This window comes from Engystomops pustulosus, chromosome 3 (genome assembly GCF_040894005.1).
Source record: "Engystomops pustulosus chromosome 3, aEngPut4.maternal, whole genome shotgun sequence".
Taxonomy (NCBI): Eukaryota; Metazoa; Chordata; class Amphibia; order Anura; family Leptodactylidae; genus Engystomops; species Engystomops pustulosus.
This window is the reverse complement of record NC_092413.1, coordinates 174586590-174612330: the sequence shown is the minus strand read 5'-3', so window position 1 is coordinate 174612330 and position 25741 is coordinate 174586590. Positions and strand designations below refer to the sequence as shown.

General features: G+C 39.6%; 1 protein-coding gene across 1 annotated transcript in view; it reads right to left on the bottom strand.

Annotated features, from left to right (window-relative positions):
* The window catches only part of PLS1 (plastin 1), a 50813-nt gene that overhangs the window by 7818 nt on the left and 17254 nt on the right, over positions 1 to 25741 (bottom strand). The window contains exons 6-13 of the mRNA XM_072139589.1: positions 15510 to 15673; positions 11416 to 11545; positions 11167 to 11299; positions 9373 to 9454; positions 8400 to 8565; positions 7251 to 7393; positions 5207 to 5284; positions 4843 to 5035 (exon numbers count right to left, since the gene is read on the bottom strand). Of these exons, the coding sequence (XP_071995690.1) occupies positions 4843 to 5035; positions 5207 to 5284; positions 7251 to 7393; positions 8400 to 8565; positions 9373 to 9454; positions 11167 to 11299; positions 11416 to 11545; positions 15510 to 15673 (1089 nt within the window). The remainder of the gene's footprint in view (positions 1 to 4842; positions 5036 to 5206; positions 5285 to 7250; positions 7394 to 8399; positions 8566 to 9372; positions 9455 to 11166; positions 11300 to 11415; positions 11546 to 15509; positions 15674 to 25741) is intronic.

Below are 25741 nucleotides of genomic sequence, written 5' to 3'. Positions count from 1 at the left end.
CCAATCTCATGGCGATTTCAGCAGACGGAGGAAGGGGGATAGGAGAAGTGCTCTGGTGATGGAGCGCTTGCACTTTACATAAAGATTAATGTAAATTTTTAACTGAACTATAGGAGCAGAGCTCATAGTAAACTTATAGCTGGATTCATCCAGCAGCTCTAAGGGGATTGTCAGGGCTTTTACCTACTCCAACACTCCCCTTCAAAGATGAGAGGTGAGTATAAGAGTTTTACTGATTTGCTACCCTTGTATAAACTGGACATTTACTACCAACATGGAGCCTCTACTCTCTCTATGCTCTAGAGCAGGAGGTACTGTTACAGTGGGGGACATGTATACATTAAAAACCGGCAATGCTGAGAGGCACGAGCGCCTCAGACTCATTTACATATTTTAAAAAGTCGTTTGAGCAGAAAATATGCTGTTTCTTTATGCACTAAAACAAGTGAATAACAAAAAGAGCTTGTTGTGCTGGTAGATGTCCTTTAAAGCTCCGACAACCCCTTTAAGGGTAGTTGCAGCTATAAACCAGTGGTAGAATTCATTAAAGTGGTCAAAAGCTGGGACAATTGGGATGTAAACTCATATTAATTTATAGCAACCCTAGTCTTCAAAAACCTCACATAAATAATTAGCAGATGTAGGTTTTTTTCTTGATCCTCCAATTCATTTTATAGTGGAAGTAAAAACACTCCCATAAATGGTTGGAAAAAGCAGTAAAAGAAATATGTCAAAATTGACAGCACCATCTTCCTTCCCTGATCTTAAAATGGCCATAGACTTTAGATGTCTCTCAGCCGAGCAGTAGTATGTGAAGTGAAAGGGAGAGACATCACTGGAGCAGCATATCATATTTTGCATGTGCCAATCCTTATCTGCTGCCATCTGAGGATGACCCTATACCAGTGATGGTGAACCGTTTAGTGTCCGGATGCCCAAACTACAACCAAACCCCAGTTATTTATTGCAAAGTGCCAGCACAGCAATTTAAGTAGTCATTTATTACTACCTGTTCTACAATAACTTCCAATCATATTGGCCTCTTGAGCTCAACAAAACCGTTGAAAGAAGAGAGGCAAATTTGGACTATTGTTGTACCATCTCACCATGGTACAGGGAGAAAACTGGGGCCAGCAGGACCTCTAGAGATAATCCGCCCTTTCCACATGTGAAATAGCACTGAGAGCAGCATTTCTTGAGATGCCTGGGACTGATTCTGTCAGGCGACTTCTGTGCTATGTTGAGGACTTAGGTGCCCAAAATATAGGCTCTGAGTGCCACCTCTGGCACCCGTGCCACATCACATCTGGAAATCTGTGGTCTTGAAAAATGTTTTTGGCTGCCCATTGAAATCAATCACAGCAGAGTTTTAATTTGGCGGCTATGGGTAACAAAGTCATTTTTTTTACTAGGGACATAAATCCACCCTACATTCTCACACAATTGTGCATGCACATTACACCAGTCTCAGAAAAAAACATGCAAAATATAGCTCTAGATTAAGCAGCAGGCAATAACAATAAACCAAAACAAACAGATAGCATCTTAGACTATGTTCACATTAGTGCTAAGGACTAACCCGCATAACAGAAGAGTGATTGACATGCATGTATTCGTAAGGGGAGCAGAAGGTGAACAGAAGGTTTTTCATTCAACTTTAGTGTTTAGTTTACATTACAGATACAATTATTCTGGGGGTTACCTTTCACCATCCCCTGGTAATGGAACAACAAGCCTACAAATTAGGTTGTCTAATTAGCACAATAGGGCATTTGATGTAAAAATGAGGCAGTGTCAATAGTGGGCACTGTGAAGTTACAACGGGGCACTGTTAAAATGGGTCATGGTGATGCAACAAGTGGTCAATGTCCCAATGGGGCATTGTGATGTCACAAAATGGGGAATTGTAGATGCGACAATGGGGTATTGACACAATGGGGCAATGTGATGTTGAAATTGGGCGCTCTGAAATCACATTAAAGGGAACCTGCTATCAGCAATTAGCCTAATAAACCACCACCAGTATATTGTCAAACAGCGTCATACTTTCTAGTTTTTGTTTCTTTCATGGTCCAGCCTGGTGGCATCATCCTGAAAATCAATTTTGAAGTGAGATGTAAATTGGTTGTATGAAGTCAAGGAGGCGGAGAGTTTAACAAGTCAAGCTGGGGAGCTCTGAACGCCTTCTCTGCATCGGATTTCAGGAGATGTGGTTAGTGATGTCTCTAGATGAAGGACCATCAATTAAAGGGATCTGGGCTTTCTGAGGAAGAGAGAGCTTGATTTCAGTGCCTTCTTTACTTTATACAACCAGTTTACTTCTAACTTCAAAGTAGATTTTCTGTATGATGCTGGATGATACACTGGGTGATGAAAGAAACATGATCTGGATGGTGTTTAGCTGCTTGGCAATATACTGGTACTGGTTTATTAGGTCAGTTTCTGCTGACAGGTTCCCTTTAAGATCTCACAATTGGGTATTGTCAAAATAGGGAATTTTTAATATAACAATTTAGCAATTGTCATAGTAAGTTATGGAATGTCAGAATGGGGCACTGTCATAAAAAGGCATTGTGATGTCAATAAAGTTTGTTGTGATTATACAATGGGGCATTGTGACAATGGGACATTCTTATGTTAAATGGGGCTCTGTCAAACTCGGGTAGCGTCAAAATTATTGTAATGTTGTGTCAGACTGGGGTTCTTTGGGCCCATGGATACATTTTATTCTGGTGGCCCATACTTCATCATTCCCCAGAAAGTAGACCCTCTTAGCCATTATTATTTTGATGTGATCTGGATCCCATAAATGCAAATAAATGTCTAAAAAGTCTCCTTAGAAATACTAAAGATACAAAGTTTGTGGTACAGATGCATTTTATGGATATAAATATCAAATTATTAGGGGTCTTACTCACAGTCTGCTTAGTAACCCGGAGGCCCGGAGTCCCCTTGCTCTCATTATCACAGCTTAGTCCCATTCTCTTCGATAGGACTGAGCAGTAAAGAGCTGGGGTATCAGTACAAAGTATGTACCAGCACTGGTACCAGTACAAAATATGTATGAAGCTTTGGTAAAGCAATGGTAGATATTATGCTCACTGGAGAAATGTAGATCCTTCAAAAAGTTCATCCTTGTCATCATCTGGAAATGAGGGTCTATCCTTATGATATGAAAGTCTTAGAAAACGCTTTAAATTATGGACGAACAAAACGTAAAATAGTTTCCGATTTTGCCTGTTGACAAATCTATATGAACCTGCCTGATATCCCACAGAGAAAAACCCAACATGCTTTTGAAGCTAAGAAAAATGCATGAATAATTCATGTATCCAAAAGTATCAAACATTGATCTAAGAAGGCAATAAGTCATACATGTTAAAACTCCACCTATCTCCTCCAATGACGTACATGAAATTGCTGCTTCCTAAACCCTTGTGATTATGGAATAAAGACAAAGATGGAAAACTGGAGTAGGCACCAGGGGAATCTTGGGTGGAGTAAGGTTTTAAAGCAATTCTATGCCATGTACAGAGGGAGGGAATTATCTTTCAAGCCAAATGTCTCATGCAAAGGGCAGAGTCACTCCGGATGAAATCTAAATATACTGTACCTATAACATATGTGAGAGTGAAATCTAGGGTTCACAGAATAAATAGAAAACATTGTTATGTAAGACACTTATTCAATGGAAAATTGTCAACAGTTTTGACATAATCCCATAATCCATGAGAGAACAGGGAAAGCAGTGTAAATGTTCCAGGAATGATGGTAAAGAAGCCATGCTTTAATGTCCCTGGTGCCATCATGGTGGTCCCTGCTTCTCTGCACTGAATGCTCTTCCACCTTCCCCTCTGCTGAGGCTCCATGTTCTGACGGGAGGGGCAGAAAACATTGTGGAGGGGCAGGACTATTGGGTGCAAAGGACACTAACCAGAGGGTAAAGTGGTACCAAGGCATTAAATCATGGGTTTCTAGTAACCTTCATGACCATCACTTCAATTATGTTTCCACTGTTCTCCCTTTCCCTCTATAAAGTGCAGTCAGCAGTTGGCAGGAATAACATTGATTGACTCTCTTTATAAGTGCCATAAAGACATATATGTATAATGGTAATATAAAACAAAGTATAGCGTAAAATGTGTGCTCTCAACCCTCAAAAAACAGACCCTATCTGTTTTGTGGTCCATGTGTCATGGGCGTGTGAGGTCCTCTTACAGCAATGACAAAAAAAAAAGATTGGCTCATGCACTTGGCTGTCAAAACAATGGCAAAAATAACTGTTGTGTACATGGAGCCTAAAGCGCCATGGACCTCAGATGTGATACTGGACTACAGCTGTGTGGGACACTCTCTTTACCATCTTTCTAAGCATGTCTGTCACTAATTTCATAAGATGGACATCTTTTGCTGAGGATCCAACACCCAGCAACCCCACATATAGCAGTTCTAAGCAGCTTATAAACAGAGAATGGAACAGGAAGCAGACAGCTCCGTTTTCTGTGTAGCGGCTGAACAGAGTCACTGCAGCTAAGCTCTAATTAAACTAAATGAGAGCTGATCTGCAGTAACCTGGTCTGACCACTACACAAGATCAGAGCAGTCTAATTCCTGTTCCATTCTCTGTTTATCAGCTGTGGGGACACTGGTGTTGGATCAATCCCTCCTAATCTAATACTGAGGACCTTTTCTGTGAATCAGTGAATCAATATTTCAATCCCTTTGAGTGCCAGCATTGTTCATAACAATTTCCCAGTTTCTCAATGTGTTCTAAAATCTCTAATTGTTCATCTTTTAATGATGCGATAAAACATTTAAGTCTATTCTTGTAATTTTTCTTACCTTCTATTTGGTTCAGGAAATCATTGCCATTGGCTTTGTTGAGAGCTGGGTACATGTTAAACAGGTTTGCTACAAAAGCCAAGTTCAGTTTAGGGTTTCCAGAAACGACATCTGATGGAGTCACAAACTGTCTGCAGCCCAGTTTGTCAGCTTGGTTAAGCATGCAGTTAGCCCTTTTTAGATCATTAGGATCCTATTAAGGCAAGACAAATTTTACTATATTCTTTTTGTTATAGATACTAAAAAAATATACTTAAAAAACATAAATATGGTTATAATTATCAGTGAATAAAACCATACATAAAAGCTAATAAATACTGTAAATAATGTAAGATGTCTAATGAATGTCATTTTCTAAACTTACATCAAAACCAGAGAAGTCTATGAAAACATCATTCTTGGGGGCAATTTCTCGCAATAAGTGGAAATAAGCTTTAGAATCCTGGATAAGAAAACACAAAAAAATAAAATAATCATCATAACTATCACATCATCAGTCACTTGTAATACACTACAAAGGCTTTATAAAGTTTCTCCCAAAGTCCCAACTACAGTCCCAACTTAACCACTTAACACCACAAACCTTTTTCATTATTTGGTTTATGGATTTTCCTTGTAATATACTGGGAAGCTGGAAAATTCAAAATATGGTAAAATTGACAACTAAAATGCTGTTGAACTATTTTCTCACAGGCTTTGTTTATACGATCCACTGTGTGGTCCAAGTGACATATCCCCTTTATTTTTGGGTTCAGTAGAAAAATGCCGCTATATGGCCATATACTGGCACCCGGAATACTTCTATGCAGGAATACCTGTGTTTTCATTGAACACAATGGGGGTCATTTACTAAGGGCCGATTCGCGTTTTCCCGACGTGTTACCCGAATATTTCCGATTTGCGCCGATTGTACCTGAATAGCCCCGGGATTTTGGCGCACGCAATTAACAACACTGTGGCATACGAATATATCTTGTGTCATTAAAGAAAATCTACTATTAAAATCAAGTATGATACATCAGGGGCACTCATCTCACAGATCCAGGAAGTGTGACTTTGGTAATCTTCATATATTTGTTATCCATGGCCTCCTTATTTATAAAATTGACTTTTAAAATTATGCTTTTGAGCCAGAAGGGCTCTGTGGGGACATTACCAGAGCCCCTCTGTGCTGTAGCTTCACTGGCTGTTACACTGTCAAGTGCATCCAACCCTACTGAGATTACAGCAGGCAGAAGAAGTGGGGAAGTGCCAAGGGAAAAGTGGGGTGAGACATGCTCCTGCACAGTATAACAGCCCATGAAGTGCCACCTCCCAGCCCTTTTGGCTCATTAGCATGATTTAAATGTTAAAGGGGTTGTTCACTTTAAGCCCATTCCAGAAAATAATTGATAATGTTTGTTTAATGCAGAGCTATACAATTTTCCATTATTCTTTCACTTTAATTCAATTAATTCTTTATTGTTTTCTAGATCTCTGCTTGCTGTCTTGCAACAGGAATCTTCAGTATTTACTTCCTGTAGATAAACACCGGTCCATGGTCATGTGATGTCACACAAGTGCACAGCTCATTATATCACAGAGTGTAATCACAGCTGTGTGAAACTAACAAGCTGGCCATCTGTGTGACATCACATGACCAAGGACCAGTGTTTATCTACAGAAAGTAAATACTGAAGATTCCTGTTGCAAGACAGCAAGCAGAGATCTAGAAACCCCTAAGCAATTAATAGAGAAAATATATTGGAAATTTGTCTAACTTTTCTTTACACAAACAATATCAATTATTTGCTGTTATATATTTAAAGTGGACAAACCCTTTAAATTTTAATAGAATGCAGGCAATGGATAACAAATATAAGAATATTACCGCAGTCACCATGCCTGGATCTATAGGTATGTGGCCCTGATTTATTATGCTTCATTTTGATGGCAGATTTACATGATGAGGTTAAAGGGATTGTGCATGACTTGTTATTGATTATCAGTTATGTCACATTCATGGAGGTATCAGTGAACTGGATCTGCAGTGTAGGGAGATTCAGACAGACATACACCTCATAATGGCCATCAGATGCATCTGGGTCAATCATTCCCGTGGCAACTGATATAATATTTCATTATAATATAACAATATAACATTGTTGGAGGCCTTTATCCTTCATTGCTGTCTATATTGCATTGATGACCTATTAGGGAAAAACCTGGATCATTGATATTAACTGTCACCAGTTTTTTGTGAACTAAAACCACACTATAATAACAGATTCAGTGATCAGATAACTGGGGCAATTTCTAACCCCCCAGTAGGGGAAAGGTAGTGATATATGAAATATAAATGGATAGTCATGTAATACAAGGGCAGGCCTAGTCCTCTAACATAGCAGTTCCCCCCATACAATCTTTACCTTGATATCTCGGCTGAAGTTAGTTATATTTGGCCACTGAGCATTAGTCAGGTGGTAATTCACCCAGCGAAGCAGGAGCTCTTCGGGGGAGAGTTTCATTAATTCTTCAAGGGTTTCTCCATCTTTCAGTAACGTTATCAATGCTAGATAAAAGCATAAATACATCAGAAAAATTACAAATTTGTAAGCCAAAACAGTATCATACATAATAAAATACTGAAGTGATAGTTTTTTCCTTTTCTCCTAAGAAAAACTTATTTACATGTTAAAGTGCCCATGTAGGTGGCTTTATTTGTCAAACACTGAGCAACACAGTTTTGATGGAATGGATGGGAGGCAGATTGGCCCCAATATGGCACCACCAGCGTTTAGGTGCCGTGGTTTGGTTTGACTGTGATTGGTGCGAGGTTAACAGCAGGTGCCTGCTGTAGACTACACCTAGCCTAAACCTGGAGACCGTCCTCCATACATCCTTTACCGCATTTAAATGTATAAAGTTGTTTAGCGGTAAGAGAGAGGTTAAAGGGCTTTATGTGTTATTTTCTTATTCTGAGTACATATAAGACACTTGTCTTCATGGGAATACCCCTTTAAAGCTCCTGATCATGATGTAAAAGTTGTAACAGTCGTCCAATGTCGACAAATACTATTTATAGTAATGGTATTTTCATGTATAACAGTAAAGTCGGTAAGACCATTTGGGCACCTAGGATCCAATTGTATCTGGAGCTTCTTTGTAATCAATACCTTGTCCCTTACAACAGACATTAAATGAAATCTATCACCTGGATATAGTATTGTAAACCAAGCACACTTACATGTTGGCGTGTGTCCCCTCTGGCAGGATCTGCTCTTATTTTAGCTACTTATGCCCTCGTTTTGTTCCACATTTTATGCAAACAAACCTTAGGGCCTCAGGACTCCATAGCTGTTGATTTAGCCGACATCCCCTCAGGCTCATCTGCATAACTTTTAAAGCCTTCTTTTGTAAAAAACAGGGAATAAGGAGCTAAAAGAAGAGTGAATACTGCCAGAAGGGGTACACACCAGGATGTAAGTGTACTTGGTTCATAATCCATGATTTGGTGGTATATTTCGATTAACAAAATTTGAAGTATGTGTTTAAACTGGTTAGATCCTTTTACTTACCCTCATTCTTGGAGATCTCAATGTCAGCAAACAATCCAGCCTTAATAATCTGCCATAAGAGGCCCAGTACCAAGTGTGGCTTTCCCTCTTTCAAATCTTGTGCTCCAATGTTCACCACTGTACAACCAATGGCAGAGGCTGAATTCAGAGCCAAGTTAATATTTTCCTAGAGTATTGGAAAAGAAAAACAGTATTGGAAGCTGTACATCTGAAAATCTTTTTACAATCTTATTTACAGCCCCTGCCGTCATCATCATCTCCTCTCTGATCAGTTCAAGTACAATAGAGCGTTGATGAGTCTTTATAGGCTGAGTGACCAGATTACAGCCAAAACCCCCTTATTTATCACAAAGTGCTGACACAGCAATTTAATAAGCAACTTATTGCAAATTCTGTGCTGGGATGACAGCCTTGGAGCACTTACAGATTACTCTGAGTGCCACCTTTGGCAACCGTGCCATAGATTCACTACCACTGACCTATGGAGTCTAGAAATACAGTAAAAAATACAAAAGAAATGTAAAAAAATATATGAAAAAACCTAAAAGTTTTTAAATAAAAATAAACATGTAAGGTATCGCCGCATCCCAAAAAACCTGCTACATCAAAATATAAAAATCGGTTATGCCTAGTGACAGTCCCAAATATGGTAGAAATATGAACATAGAAACATGAGCTTGTCCTGCAAAAGTGACACCTTACACAGATCCATATACTTCAGAATAGAGTAAAATGAAGACATTTGCTTCCATACAAAAGATTTTTATTTCTAAAAATCTATTAAAACCTTATAAAATCCACTCAAGGAATAAAGCGAAAATGGGCTGTCAAGGAATATAAAATACTACCACTAGGGAATATAATTTCTTACGCAGGAAATAAGCCCTCTGTCCATGGTAAAAAATTAAAAGTACATTAGCAGTAAGGGGTTAACCCACATGAATATTACCCAATCTAAACCAGCTGGACTTACTGAAATGGTGAATGGCGTGAGTTTTGTTGTGTTGATTGCTCGCTCATCAATTGTATCCGGTTGGGATAAGTTTATCATTTTGCTAAATGAAACAATATAAATATAACAGTTATAAAAACCTGTGTTTTCCATTACTTCTGCTCCACAATTACACTGTACAGCTAATGCAGATATAACATATGCAGTAAACATAAAACAGCGCTATCAGTCTGTGCATAAAACAATACTTTATAATTATACCCCATAATTGGATGATTAAAGGGATTTATAGAAATAAATGGACAGGTAGATTTTGGGGTACCGTAGTTACTAAAAGAACAAGACTTGCAATGTACAGTAGATACAGCTCAGTTTAGCGTTGTATATGGCAAACACACAGGGTATATTAGTAGTGTGATGGAAAAACCTACTCCTTTGCCACCTTTGGCGCATACAGCTGTGTGCGCCGCATTGCCCCGGGTTTTTGGCGCACAAGATCGGATTGTGGCGCATCGGCACCAGCATCCATGCGACGGAAATCAGGGGGCATGGCTGCCGGAAAACCCGACGGATTCGGAAAAGCCACAGAATTTTTTTTTAAAAAGTGTCGCTTGACACGCACTTACCTGCACCAAGAAATAGAAGGTGAACTCCGATGAACTCCAGCGGACCTCGGCGCAGCATCGACACCTAGTGGATATCAGCGCACGGCCCTTAGTGAATCCCGGCAGAACCCGAATCAGCGTTGGAGAACGCGCCGCTGGATCGCGACTGGACCGGGTAAGTAAATGTGCCCCATTGTGTCCTCCCTATGGCCGTGTGCAAGAGGACTTTATCATATGAACAACTGTATGACTCTATGGCTTTATTCTTTATTTGCCATAACCTATAAATCAACAGAATTAGGGACACAGTCTCTCTAGATATTTTTTTCTATTATATTTTTTTAAGCCTAAAACTTAAACCCACCCAAAATAAAGATGTTTAAAAGGCATCCTTAAAAGGTTCCTTTTCATGGATGCAATGTTACCAAAATCAGTTTGTAAACCTGATGTGAGTCCATTACACTAATTGAGTCCTGCATATTAAATTTTACTTGCATTGCCCTGCCTCCTTGTTCCTGATCGACAGACTATGATAGTCTGCTGTATAGAGAGCTCTGTTACATCATTGGGCACTTAAAGTCATGTTGCCAGGATGACATCATCTAAAGTCCTGTTACATCTGCAACATCTACCTCGTGTATTTATCTGATCACATGAAATCTCAGCAGCCTCCATGGAGAATGGGGAGGAATAGAAGTCCATGGGGACTGCTGTGATTTCATGTGATCAGATAAATACATTTGACAATAAATATTGGCCATTGTCTCTTGTTAAATAGTTCTGCCAATACTAAACCATGTTCACAAATTGTTGTGTACTCTGAGCTGCTACAATGAGCTAGAGGCTATGAATAAAGCTATGGAGTATGGACAGCTTTAAAACCAATATCTACAGTAAATTGAGTTTAAAAATTGGGTTTGAAAAAAGCCATTGCTATTTATTACAAATTTTCTACATTTTTGTGCTATGTGTGACACTACATAACAAGTTGCAGAATTTTGTGATCAATCCTGTGATCAATCCTTTATACAGGCTTCATAGAATCTCCTCAAGGTGTCTGTAAGGGGTCTACAGCATGTGGAGAAATAGTATGCGATATTAGGGGTATTACAGACAATATACCATGAATGTAAGTTTAAGTCTTTACACTGTATCACACTATTTGTCTATAATAAACCATACAAGGGGGTATAAACAATGTAACACTCACCATAGTAAAATCCCATCTTTTAGTGATGTGAAGAGGCTGTTGTTGGAAGGATCCATAGGCAGAAGATGCTTTACGTCCGGGTCATCTTTTAAAGCTTTATTTATCCAGTTAACAAATGCCACTTTGTCTTCATCTGAAAGAAGCAGCAGTACAGTTATGTACTGGGAGATGAGCAGCTCATACTATGGTAACCTGTCTGTCTCCGCAGGACTATGACAAGTATCACTTTCCAGACTTGTGTTCTCTTACCTGAGTAGGAATGCTGTGTCCCCTGGCTGGAGATAGCAGAGGTCCCTCCTATAGCTGTAATTCCCTGTCTTCTACTGATAGATTTACGGAATGATCGGCTCACATCTTTGCTCTTCAGTTCTTGGTATAACTGTGAAAGAAAGTTACACTAATCATATTTCAAGAAAAAATAGATTTTATTCACAATACAGATCTATGGATCTAGGTTTTTCACCTTTGCTCCCCCTATTGTGATCAGTTTATTTTGGGCCTCCCTACACTGGCCCTTTTTTATTTTTGCATTTACATTTATTCTTCCGTTTACAGATGTGTATGAGGACTTGTTATCTGCAGTACACATTGTACATGCAGTCTACTGGAAAAAAATACCAAATGCAGAACAATTGACAAAGAGTAAATATTGGGGGATTCATCAAGGTTTATACCGTTGTACAAGCTTGAAAAAGTAGCAATTCCTGATGGAAGACCAGAAATTGTGATCCCCCCCTCCCCTTCACGACATTTCCCGGTAAGGAAGGACCTGGTCCGTTCCGGCACTGGAGTTCTGGCATTTAACTGTAAAATACACCAATTCCAGATGAAAATTATAATAAAATTCCAAATTTATTGAGGCCAGAGCCTCTTAGGCCCCTTCCACACTAGCGTTGCATTTCACGTCAGGGTGCAATGCGTGAAAAACTGACGTTTTTCGCATTCGTTTTTGCGTTTTCGGTGCGTTTTTCACACGCTTTTTTAAGTCAATGGGACTTTTTCAAAGGGACCATGGTTCGGGAATAAAATGTTTTATTTAATGGAAAAAGAATGTCTTCAGATAAGTTAGCAGATGTATGCAAACATCTACAATCTTTTCTTCACTGTTTCGCGCGTATATTATCTCTCGACAAGTTAGCAGATGTGAAGAACAGTGAAGAATAGAATAAAAACAGTGAACACAGTGAACACAGGATCATTTAAGTGAAAAACACAGTAAAGAACACAGTGCAGAATAGATTACAGATGTTCGGCACATCTGCTTACTTGTGGGGAGATACGTGCGGAACGGTGCGAACAAAATAGCATGTGAAGAACAATATATATATGTGTGTAAAGAACACATTGCAGATGTTTCCATACATCTGCAATGTCTTCTTCACACATATATATTGTTCTTCACATGCTATTTTGTTCGCACCGTTCCGCGCGTATCTCCCGACAAGTAAGCAGATGTGCCGAACATCTGTAATCTATTCTGCACTGTGTTCTTTACTGTGTTTTTCACTTAAATGATCCTGTGTTCACTGTGTTCACTGTGTTCACTGGTTTTATTCTATTCTTCACTGTTCTTCACTGTGTTTTTTTAATTAAATGCTCGATCTCGAGCAGGGGAATTATTCATGTCACCTAGTAACCCATCCATTTAAAACGCATTGCACTCGCATTGCACTTGCAATGCTTGCGAGTGCAATGCATTTTTGATGCGTCTCCTTAGACTTGAATGGGGTGGGAAAAACGCGCGTGAAAAACATCGCAAATGAGGAAAGGCCCATTGGAAACAATGGGACAGAGTGCAATGCAAGTTCTGCGCGTCAAAAGCACGCGCAGAACTCGCGCGTGAAAAACGCTAGTGTGGAAGGGGCCTAAGTGAATCCGGTGTAACATGCATTTGATAAATCAACCCTCCTTCCCCCCTGTTTTAACTTCTTTTCCTTTTTTCCCCATTAGGCTTTATGGTTTTCCAAATTAATTCATTAATAACTCTTAATTATTCTTATTTTTATTTGTCCTTCTGAAATACATTTTATGACCAGTCTTCCATAAATTCTCCACATGGACTTTAGGAGTTAAGAATGATATGTAGATTGTAAGCCCTCCGCGTGCAAGGTTCGTCTAACACTTGTTCAGTCTATTTTTTTTCGTTTCTAGTCATTTTTTTCCTGTTATTTTATGCAATGTACATGATCCATGGAATTATTAGTGCTCAATATACAAATAATAACTATAGAGAAAGAAATGATTGCTTCAACATTATCAGACTCTAGGTGGTGCTGTTTTAACTACATATTGATAATTGTTGTAAGCACTTCTATTACCAACATAGAGTATACAGTACATATTGAACACTATGCAGTGAAATGTATTAGGCACAACAACTATTTCTAAGTAACCGATTGCCAGGAATTCATCATTTTCAAATAAGAAAATGTAATACTGTATAATATCATTAAAAAAAGGATGTACAAATGGCAAGGCTGGCGAGGGAAGGAAGGAAACTGATACATGGGTTATAATGTTGCATAATTTATATTGTATGTTGTCATTTCTTGTTATGGTTGTCTCTCCTTGTGATGATAATCAATACAGTTTCCACCAGGATATGATAAACCAAAGCTGCCAGATAATAGAGATACTAATTTGTGACCTGGTTTCAGTAGGCATCCTAATAAAATGCTGTCTTAAGAAGTCAATAGAGAGACAATTGTTTCCAAAAACATACACCAAGATCCATAGTTTATATAGGAGAGCTGAAGTAGTGGAGCTTGGTATATAACAGAGGTGAGACCCCTTGGAGCCCAGAAATAAGGGGTGTATAATGGCTTTACAAACCACTGGGCAAGTAATGCAGCTGGGGGCCTCCAAGATTTAAAGGGATATTCTCGTCTGGGCATTCACATCCAGATTAATTAATCTGCCATATATAAACATTTATTCAATTAGATGTTATTAAAAAAAATGTTCCTGTGTGAAGATAATTTCTCATAAGTGTAGTGATATGGTCCCTTAGAAACAAGACTGTGTCCCTGGATATGACCACCTCTGCTGGAGGGATTGAACAAATAAACAAAAAGTTTTTGTATATGAAATGTCCGGGAGTTATTGCGTGTTCCGCAGCCGTCCTGTGGTAATGATTGCTGAAGCCAGGTGGTCAGGCAGTACTGAATAGCACATGTCTGGCCACTGCTCCTGGAGTGTGACGTGGTCGTAACTGAGGAAGCTATCTCGTTTCTAAGGGACAACATAACTACATTAATGAGAAACTATCTTCACACAGGAATATTTTTTTTTATAACATCCAATTGAAGAAATGTTTATATATGGCAGATTAATGAAACTGAATGTGAATGCCCAGATGAGAATACCCCTTTAACTAGCAACCTGACACACAGAAAAAGAGGAGGTGAGCAGAATGGAGAGGATATATACATGATTGAAGACCAGAATAGATCAACCAAATATGCATTGTGATAAAAATAAATAAATAAATGGGGGAGAGTTATGTGAAGTTTCGGAGAGAATATCTTTAACATATGCTAATGGAAGCCAATGAGAGCTCAGCTTTCATTTTCCCACAGCAGTTTATAAAATGAAAACTTAGCTCTGATTGGTTGCCATTAGGAACAGTTTTGCTTTCAAACACTTATGATAAATCTTCACTATATGGGTGGATTGGATGGTGGCCCTGACAGGGGTACAACCATGCACTTCCCCCACAACACTCCCCATTGTCTTATTTCCAATGCAGTGGCTGTAATTTACAGCTTACACCCATTTTCAGTAACTTGCATCAGACATAACTCCGATCCCAGTGTTTAGGTTTTCATGTAATCCCCAATCCAAAGGATTTCCACCATTGGATGAGAACTAACATACAGACTGCAGTCAATGGGGAAGATTTATCAGGGTTGGAGCGACAGTTTTCTGTTAATTTCCATGCCTTACAAACCTTCCATGTCAAGTGTGTATGGAGTGATATAAAGGGTGGGGTATTCCTGCCCTATGGCTGCGCACTCACTATAGACTGTGATCATTCAAGCCTGAACTGTTCCTGGAAACCGTGCAATTTTACACCATGGTGGGTGGCACCAAAGGGGGTGGCACTTTCATAATATGCCAACACATGAAGCAAAGGCGTATTGTGTAGCAGCTCCATGCAAAAAACTAGGAACACAACAGGGCAGGGATCGGAACAATCCTGGAACATAAATCCATTTTTTGCAGGTCTGCTGCTAGTACTGACCTACGTACATACATAATGGTCTGTGTAGACTAATGCAACAATAACAATCAAAACCATATTTATTTTGTCTTATTGCATTAAATTGCTACACATTACTCACTGAAACAAACTCCTCAAAATCTATCTTCCCATCTTTATTGCGGTCAGCCGCAGCAAATATTTTCTCGATAATTTCTCGCACTCGGTAGCCAGGAAGCGGGAGGTTGGCCTCTTTGAACAAATCTTGGAGTTCATAGTCATTGATATATCCACTGCTATCCGCATCTGCAGTAAAAGAAAATACAGTGTTTTCATTGTTGTACCATTATGTACATGCACCTTACTAAACATCATAGATACAAGTGGGTTGAAAAGGTAAAAATCGTGAGGAGTGACAAATAAAGTATAGGGCACAGGATAGGGCCTAACTTGCTGATTGCTGGGAGTCTCAGTGATGTGTCTCCCACAGATCACGAGAATGGGGGGGTCCAGTGTAACCCCATCAGACCTATGTCACTCCCTGAGATGAGTAGAGGAGCCGGTCGAGCATGGCCTGGCTGCTTCGTTCATCACTATGGAGCTGATGAAGAATGTCGAGCCCGTACTGGCCAATCTTCATCAGCTCCATAGAGATGAAAGGGGCAGCCTGGCCATACGGGACCCATTTAAAAGGAATCTGCCATCAGTTTTGACCATACAAAGCAGCAGACAGTATTACATAGAAGTCCTGGAGATCTGTATAATCATACCTTTGGGTAAGTGTTTAGTAGCAAGACTGTGAAAAGTGAAGTTATAATCCAGGTTTGCAGCTCCTGTAAAGGCTCCAGTCTGGTCTTTCAGCATGAAAAGCTTTCAACTCTCTGAACTGAGCTGCTCTACAGCCCACCAGGATCTACCACCATCACATGCCCCTTCTGGACCATCAAGCCCTCCGTGAGAAGAGTGAATCACCAAGGAAGACCCCAAAATTAAAAGCAAGTGTTCACTCCCCTGGACAGGGCTGGTATTAGAAGCACACACCTGTATTTGCCAGTGATGAAATAGCTGGGAGCTGTATATGCAGGTGCACATGTTGTAGAACTAGAGGTCCCAGCATATTCAGCAACAAGAATTCTAGAACTACAGGTATAATATACCCCTGGACAACCACAAAATGCCCCTTGCATGAATTATAATATACAACATCTTTTATGCCAGGATCTGTGAATAATAGAGATGTTACCAGCAGCATAACCACATTTATACACAATGGTGAGAGTGGTGGGAAGAGTTCTAATAGCTGGTGAAAAATTTATACCGGTAATTGTGTCCCACAAAAGATGAGCCATAAGCTGATATTGAAGTTACATAATACTCAATACTTAGGGCTTGTCCTATGCTCTTTACTGCACTATATCCACTAGATCCGCTCAAAGTACAATGTACGACTGATGATTCTTCCATAAAAGGGAATGTTTCTTTACAGATCACTCAGGTCTCTATACTGTAAGGTTAGGTTTACACATAGCGGTTACACTGGCTACTGTAGCTGTACATCTAGGCTTAGGGTTCATTCACACGCGGTATGCCCGTCGTGCAGGCATACCGCCGTGTGCTGGAGAGGAGGAGGAGGTGGCCCCTCCTCCCTCCATAGAAAACAGCAGTGCACGGCTGCACACTCACAAAAAGATATAGCATGCTCTATCTTTTTGCAGTGTGTGGCCTGGATCGGTGCCACACATGTGTCGCCGCCATGTCGCTATTGCGGCCGCATGTACATCCCCGCAGACGGCCATGTGAGTGAACCCTTACACATAGCAGTAACACTAACTACTGTAGCTGTACATCTAGGCTAAGACATAGTGGTTACACTAGCTAATGTAGCTGTAAGGCTACATTCACATGACCATATGATTTCTCCAGTCCTGTATTTACGGGCCGTATGAGCCCGTATATACGGGACGTTTTTCATCCGTATGCAGCACGTATTTAACCCGTGTTTTATACGTGCCCATAGACTTCTAGGGCATACAGAACTGAAATACGGGAGAAAATAGGACATGCTCTATATTTTTATACGGCTAGTATACGGTACGGTGCACTCCAGTGTCAAAAACGGCAATGTAAATGGTTGGACGTATTGTCCATTGAAATGAATGTGGCCGTATGTAACCCGTAAAAAAACGGTACGTATACGGACGTTTTCATACGTCCGTGTGAATGTAGCCTAAGGTTAGGTTTACACATAGCAGTTACACTGTAGCGGTATGGGAACCTGTCACCATATTTTTCACAAATACAGGTAGTGGCAGATTCCTATTTAGCCCTTTTAACTAACACCCTTCTTTTAGCTAAACATTGTTTCCCTCAGCTCCCCATAAATCAAATTTATAATCTTGCCTGGTATCCAGGGATATGCATACTGCATCAGAGGGCGTGGCTTCCTCAGGCTGAATCCAGCAGCTCCTCCCCACGGCCAAAGAAGTGAAACTTAAAAAAAACGAGCTTCATCTCCCGCAGCTCCATCTTTTTCCCTGCCAGAGCACGCACACTATTACGTCACGGTGTCGTGGCCATGTGATGTCATAGTGTGTGCGCCTGCAGGGAAGAAGACAGAGCTGGGGGAGAAAAAGATGGAGCTAACTATAGCTTTTTTAGGGGTTTCTACAGTGAACATTACATAGCTCTGCTATGATCATTTAATTAAATGGAGGCTCTGCTGTGGACATTACATTAAATGGGGTTTTTGCTGTGATCATTTCATTAAAGGGGGGCTCTGTGGTTGACACTGCATTAAAGGAGGCTGAGCTGTGGATATTTTATAAAAGAGGGCCCTACATTTCATTAAACGGGGCTCTGCTGTGCACATTACATTAAAGGGGGAACTCTGCTGTGATCATTTAAATAAAGTGGGGTTCTGCAGTGGACATTACATTAAAGGGGGGCTCTGCAGTGGACATTTCATTAAAAGGGGGGCTTCTCTGTGGAGACTACATTAAATGGGGGACTACATTAAGAAGCCAGAGGTAAGTACAGCATTGTTTCTTTTAAAGGGGGGCTCTGCTGTGATCATTTCACTAAAGGGGGCTCTGCAGTTGACATTACATTAAATGGGGACTCTACTGTGGATGTTATATTAAAGGGGGGCTCTGCTGTGGACGTTTCATTAAAGGGGGACTCTACTGTGAATATTATATTATAGGAAGGCTCTGCTGTGGGCAATGTAAGTTAAGGCTTTCGCGTGCTGTTTGTTGTTCTGCGTCTGCTGACACTCTGTGATGGACCTGCGCTAGTATTATGTGCATGCGTTTTTAAGTTCCAAGATGCACCGCAGGTCACAGAAGAGTAATGCAGCGCTTGAAGCAATCTTTGCTCGCAGTAAGGATACGTTTGCAAAGTGATCTTAGTTATTATTAAGAGATTGCTTCCGTTATATTGGACTGAGTATGCATAAGTTTATAGATTAAAGTAGATACCTTTTCCAATGATAAGCATTTGTATAGATTGGACGATCATCTGCTGTGTATAGAAGGATTTCTATTCTTTGCTATAAGCGTTTCGGAGTGTCACACTCTTTCCCCAGAAGCATTTAATGTGAACATTGAACTATACACAAACATACTGTGCATAGCGAAATACCATATTTTCACCAGTAAATTTGTGCTTTTCACTAATATATTTATCAATAATTTTTAACAATCATCCACTGTGTCTAAGACAATTGTATACAGTGTTGCGACAAACCGATTTTTTATGTCATGGAGTGTGTAGTTTTCATAGTGTTTATTAAATTATGTAATTCATAAAAATAAATCAAATTTACCTTGTATATTAGTGTCAGTCCCCTATTTTATACTCATTTCATTAAAGGGGACCTGCTGGTCATTTTATTTAAAAGTAGCGGCTGCATTTCTCATGCTAGGCTTATACTGCAGTCAGTACATTTTCCCAGTTTTTTTGTGGTAAATTAGGTTCCCCTGCTTATACTTGGGTATTAATAGTATGTATATTTTTTTCCTCATAGTGAAAAAGCCAAGGGGACATTATAGGTGTGTGGGGCTATAGAAGAGGGGGCATTATAGTGTCCCCTTTTCTGTGCCCCCCTTTCTTATAAAGACGGACAACAGAACAAGGAGCACTATCAGGTGAAGGCCACAGAAAAGGGGGCAGCTCTAAAAAAGGGGGAATTTTAGACCAAGGGCTGCTGGAAATGGCACATTATATCGCAGGGAGTATGTGTGACTGGCTTCACTATCAATTTTGTGATCTGTGGGTACCCCAATTGAATATTATTACTAAGCACAGTATATAACTATTTGACCAGGGGGGCGTCTTTCTATTTGCCTCAGCAGAGAGGCTAGGTTCACCCCCGGCATGCTGTGATTTCATGTGATCAGATATATGCATGGGGTACAGTTTGCTGATGTTAGGACGCTAAAGGACCTTAGATGATGTCACCCTGGTCACATGACATTACTTGCTGAATGCTGAGAAGGCATGGGGCGGAGCTGCTCTATTCAGTCTGAGAAGGCAACGCCCCCTCCACTCACTGTAGATTTCCCTGGAAACGAGGCAAGATTCTAAAGTTGATTCATGGGGATATTAGGGAAATAATTATTCACTAAAAAAGGGGTGTCAGTTAGTTAAAGGGACTCTACAGGAACCTTTCACTAGCTGTTTTTGTGAAACATTTGGTGACAGGTTTCCTCTAGTGGCCTAGATTGATGGCATTATGAATTCAGCTTCAGGAAGTGAGATCAAAAATGGTTGCATGAGGGTTTAGTACTGAAGTCAAGCTCTCCTTGCCTCTGAACAGCCACTCTGCTGTATTTGATGCCCTTAATTAATTACAGTAGATGTATTATTGTGAGTTGTGGAGAACTTCAGGACTTCAGTACTGAGCCCCTGCGATTTTATACATCCAACTTGCATGTCACTGGATGATGACACCATGCTGGCTCGTGAAAGAAAACATGATCTGGGAGCTGTTAATCTGCTTGACAACCTACTGGTAGTGGTTTAAAAGGTCAATTTCTGCAGGCAGGTTCCCTTTAAGAAAATGTAGCTCTGCGTCATACATAGGAACAATAGAACCTTCAGTCTGCCATGTACATTAATCAATGTGAAACTTCTAGATTTGATTTCATTACCCCAGGAAAATACTTAATTGCAATGCATCCCATATTGCTGTGCACCCTCCTCACTCGTTGCTGACCATGGCTATGGCAAATGTACGGGGATAGCTTGAAAGTGGTTACAGGTCACATAATAAAAACATTTGTAGTTATGTTAACAAATATGTTAATGTATATACCACCACCAGAGGATAAACTTGTTCACATTTTAAAATCCCTTTTACCCTGCAGATAACACTTATAAGACTTCACAAGTTCTACTCAAAATGCACAAAATGCACCTAGTTGCCTTTAGTATTGGGCCTTTGGCAGTGGTGTAACTTGAAGCTGATGGGCCCCAGTGCAAAGTCTGTGCCAGGCCCCCAACTATAATGTATGTTTCATAGTACTAGCCTTCTCATATGGGAAAGTGACACCATAGGGGCCCCTAAGCCTCCAGGGCCCTGTTGCGATTGCACCCTCCGCACCCCCTCAAGTTACGGCCTCTGGAAAATGAAGGCTGGGATCTCATTGATTCTTATTGGCATCTGTCACCCTCTTCACTGATAAACAGTATATTTTATCAGTATAAAATCATCTATCAATCCTCTATTTTATCATAGTGATGTCGAAACTAAGATCAATCCTGGATCCTCACTTGTGACTTTTATAGTTACATATTAATGATATCAGGCATATTCTAGTAAGGGCTCTTCCAGACGACTTTGATCTATCCGTGAATCACAGACTTCACAGATTGAAGACAGGACTGTGAGCATCATAGTGATATATGATATAAGGATTTATATTCACTATGATATAACATCTGTTAGCTGCAGCATATTACCACTGCAGCGATAATGCAAAACCCATCATCCTTCCACCATAAAAACAATACATGATATAAAGTATGTGGAAATCCAGCACGCTTTTCCATACTGTGAGCTTACAGTAAGGTGTTCTGGGCGGAGGTGCACTACTTGATGTTTATTATGGGTTGCACCTATCCACCTTGGATACGAGTCCTGCCTTTATTTAGACACACGCTTTCTTGGAGGTTGTACTTAAAACATTGATGTAATGTCAACAGTTATTAGGGTCCACCCTGCCGCCTCTGGAATGTCAATTGTGGGATACATTTATTACTAACGCAGCAGTATTGTACAACCTTTTATTGTAGTACTGAGAGATAGTTCTTACATCTGCAACACATGAATTATGGTTTGTAGAAACTATAGATACAAGTTATAACTGTGCTAGGATCCTATATACTGTATAACCCAGACATATGATTTTGACAGAAAGCTTTGGATTGCAAATTTGCAGCGCACGCATATAATCTGCTGGAATAACTGACATGTATCTGATGCTAAACCTAAATTAATTCAGATCTAATCAAATGGCTTAAAGGGAGTCTATCTCTCCCAAACATTGTAATCTGTTGGCAGCATGCTGTAGAGAAATTATTTTAAAAATTATTATTTCTCTACTGTTTGAGATTTGTTATATATGAACTATGAAAGAGGGAAGTGATTTAGACAGGAATAGCACTACTCCACATTTTGTGGGCACACCCCATGGACATGTACTAGCTCATTAGCATGTGGATTAAACTGGGAATATCTTTGAACTGGAATAATGGACAGAAATAATATAGGTATGATGAAAATAACCCCGTATTTCTCTCTAACATGCTGACATCTGATTACAATGCCATTTAATTCCAATGCATTATGTTGTCTCTGCATATGGCTGCAGGTTAGCTGCCAGTGGTTCTTCTGCCTAAAGCCTAAAGTTGTAACTCCTCTATACCAAGAAATTTCCTTTCTATATGACTTAAAGGAAACTACCATGAGGAATATACTGTTAGAAGTAGATCTAATGGTAGATTCCTCCTGCCTATGTCCTAATCTGTTATTTAAAAGTCCTGGAACCTATGCTACCTTGTTAAAAACTTTATTTAAGTAATATGTAAAGTAACTGCAGAGGCTACTGGGGGTGTGGAGTAGCCTTAGCTCCCAATGCCTGGGTAGCCTAGGTACACCTCCCAGTAGCATATGCTGCTGATTTACATTTTACTAAAATAAAGTTTTTAACAAATTAAGTTACATTTCAGGATTATTGAATTGCAGATTAGGGCAGAGGCAGGTAGGAGGAATATACCATCAGATCTACTTCTGATGGTAGATTACTCATGGTAGGTTTCCTATAACTATAAACCAGATATTGACACATTTTCCCTAACCTAATGATGTGGTCAAATTAAACAATTGTGTATAAGGTTTTCTCAAATCCTATTTCTTTAGAGGTCTGTGTGAGAGCTGTATCCTTGGGGTAAAATGGGATCTGTTTCATGGATTTTTAAGGATGACATGTGCTCAGAAATATCTAGGGTTTTGTAATATATTGCATTTTTATTTAGGAGCTTTTGGCTAACTGGGGTTGCCACTAATGACACTTATTCTCTACCTTGTGTCAGGTTGCTTGGGTTTTGACCACGAACAAGAACAAAAGCATGCAAGCCATTGAAGTGAACATGTGAATGATGTACTGGTGCAACTGCCTGAATTTTATGCTATTCACTTATATGGAAAATCAGGAATGGTTAACTATGGGAAATTTCAAGTACTTACAGGACCCCATTCTTGTTATTACTTAGGGTCCTAGTGATCAAAACCACAGTGATCAGGCTGTGACAAGTGTCATTAGAAGCACTCATTAAGCACTTTATTTAGGACACATAGAATAGTTAAAATCCAAGTTGCCAAATGGGGAAGAATTGGTAAGGATGTGTAGGAGGGAAAAATATAAAGACATGGAAAAACATAAACATAAAGAACCCCCCCCCCCCAGATCCTGTATATGTTAATCTCACAAACAAGATCTACTTGCAGGAAAAATTGCAAGATAAAAACTTAGAAACCAGTAGAGTATAAGGATCCACTGGTGGAAAAAATAAAAAAAATTCCTCTTGTCTGCACTTCTACCTAGACTCGATAACCAGCTAAACCAAGAGCTAAATAGGCCTATTAGTAGGGAGGAAGTAACAGATGTAATAAAAAGGCTGAAAAAATCAAAAGCCCCTGGCCCAGACGGGATAATTAATGAATATTACATATTATTTAGTGAGACACTAATTCCGTATCTGACTGTCCTTTTTAATAAATTTCTTGAGGGTGAGGTTATCCCTGAAGAAATGCAGGAAGCTAAAATTATAATGATTCATAAAAGTGGGAAAGATCCATCAAATTATAGACCAATCTCATTTTTAAACTCGGACCTTAAAATCTTTTCATCTATATTAGCTAGGAGAATGTCGGCTGTATTATATAGATTATTGTCACCTGATCAGGTTGGTTTTATTAGAGGGAAGCAGACAAGAGATGCAACAAGAAGACTGCTTAATCTGGTCCAGATAGCAGATGCCTCGAGGGCCCCCAGTGCAGTCCTGTCATTAGATGCTGAAAAAGCATTTGACAGGGTGCACTGGGGGTTCCCTTATGCATCATTGGAAAACTTTGGATTTAGTGGACGCTATTTGAATGCAATAATGTCATTATACAGCAAGCCATCGGCAACAGTAACAAATGCAGGGCTTCACTCTACTAAGTTTTACCTTTCAAACGGTACTCGACAGGGGTGTCCCCTGTCACCCCTTATTTTCAATCTATATATTGAGTCGCTTGCACAAACTATCAGATTGGATAGCAAAATCAAGGGAATTACTACGGGTATCTATACTATTGGATTATATGCAGATGACGTGATTATTACCTGCCAAGATCCAATGAGATCTATGTCTAGATTAAGGGTGGTTCTAGACGAATATGCAGAGGTCTCCCTTTATAAATTGAACGAAAAAAAGTCTCAGATTATATTGATTCATACTTCCTACATCGAAAGCCTTGCAATAAAAACTGCCTTTAAATTTGTTTGGCCTACGAAGGGAATAGAGTATTTAGGAGTTTTAATCGATAAATCGATTGAAAAAATTATTAAACTAAATTCGAAGAAACTTATGATAAAGTTAACAGGGGAACTGGATAAATTAGCCAGATTACCCTTCTCGTGGGTCGCAAGAATTAATTTAGTAAAAATATATCTCATACCGCACTTTCTATATCTGGTGAGATGTATACCAGTTAGGTTTCCTCTGGAATATTGGAGACAACTACAAAAATTGTTGCTTAAATTTATATGGGCAGGGAAGGCATCGCGGATAAATAGAAAAACTATGATAACATCAATAGAGAAAGGTGGGTTGGGAGTCCCCAATATTGTATTATATCATAAGGCGGCAATCATTGAGCAAATTAAGTGTTTCTGGGACAATAAATATAACAACGTTTGGACCAAAATAGAAGACGCAGAAATTGGCACGATTACAGTAAAGGGGGCCATTTTATTAAAATATTTGGCCTCATTTAGGTTAGAACCTTTCTTAAGAACAACAAAGGATCTCTTGTATACTTGGAATAAAAAAAACCAAAGAGAATTTGCGTATAAATATTAATTATGGAGACATCAAATTGGAATTTCTGAAGGAAATAGGTCTAAACCTTCATTTACATCTGTGGGAAAAATTAGGCATCAGGACATTAGAGAATTTAATTGCCAATGGGGCGCTGATCCCTCTTTCTACATTATGCAAAGATGAGCTGTTATTTAATAGACTGTTTATGCAATATTTAGGTCTAAAGAGCTGGGTTATTAAAAACAATCTACTGAAGAGGATAAGGGAAAATCCATTGGAATGCTCCAAGTTTAATAAACTCCTATATGGGACGGATACATTGAAGGTAGGAATCTCTATGGTTTATAAAGACCTGCAAAGTACTGAGTGCCAAAAAAAACCTGGGCTATATGATAAATTGGGAGAAGGATTTGGGGAATTCATTCTCACTAAGCCAGTGGCAACTAGCCGTGTCACGACCATATAAAATATATTATTGCATAAACCACATTGAGACGCTTCGTAAGCTACAGACAAGATGCTACGTATCTCCATCGCGATTAGCAAAATTTTCTGAGTTAGAAAGTGACAGCTGTTGGCGCTGTAAAGAGAAGGGAGCAAATTTATTACATATTTGGTGGAACTGTAGCAGTATTAAAACTTTCTGGGGGGAAGTCCAGAATCTGATCAAGCAGATCTGGTGCCCAATAATTGAGCTAAGTCCGGAACTTGCTCTTCTGAATTTAAATATGGAGATAATCCCGCCAGAATGCAGATGGGCTGTAGCTAGAATGCTAGCAGAAGCAA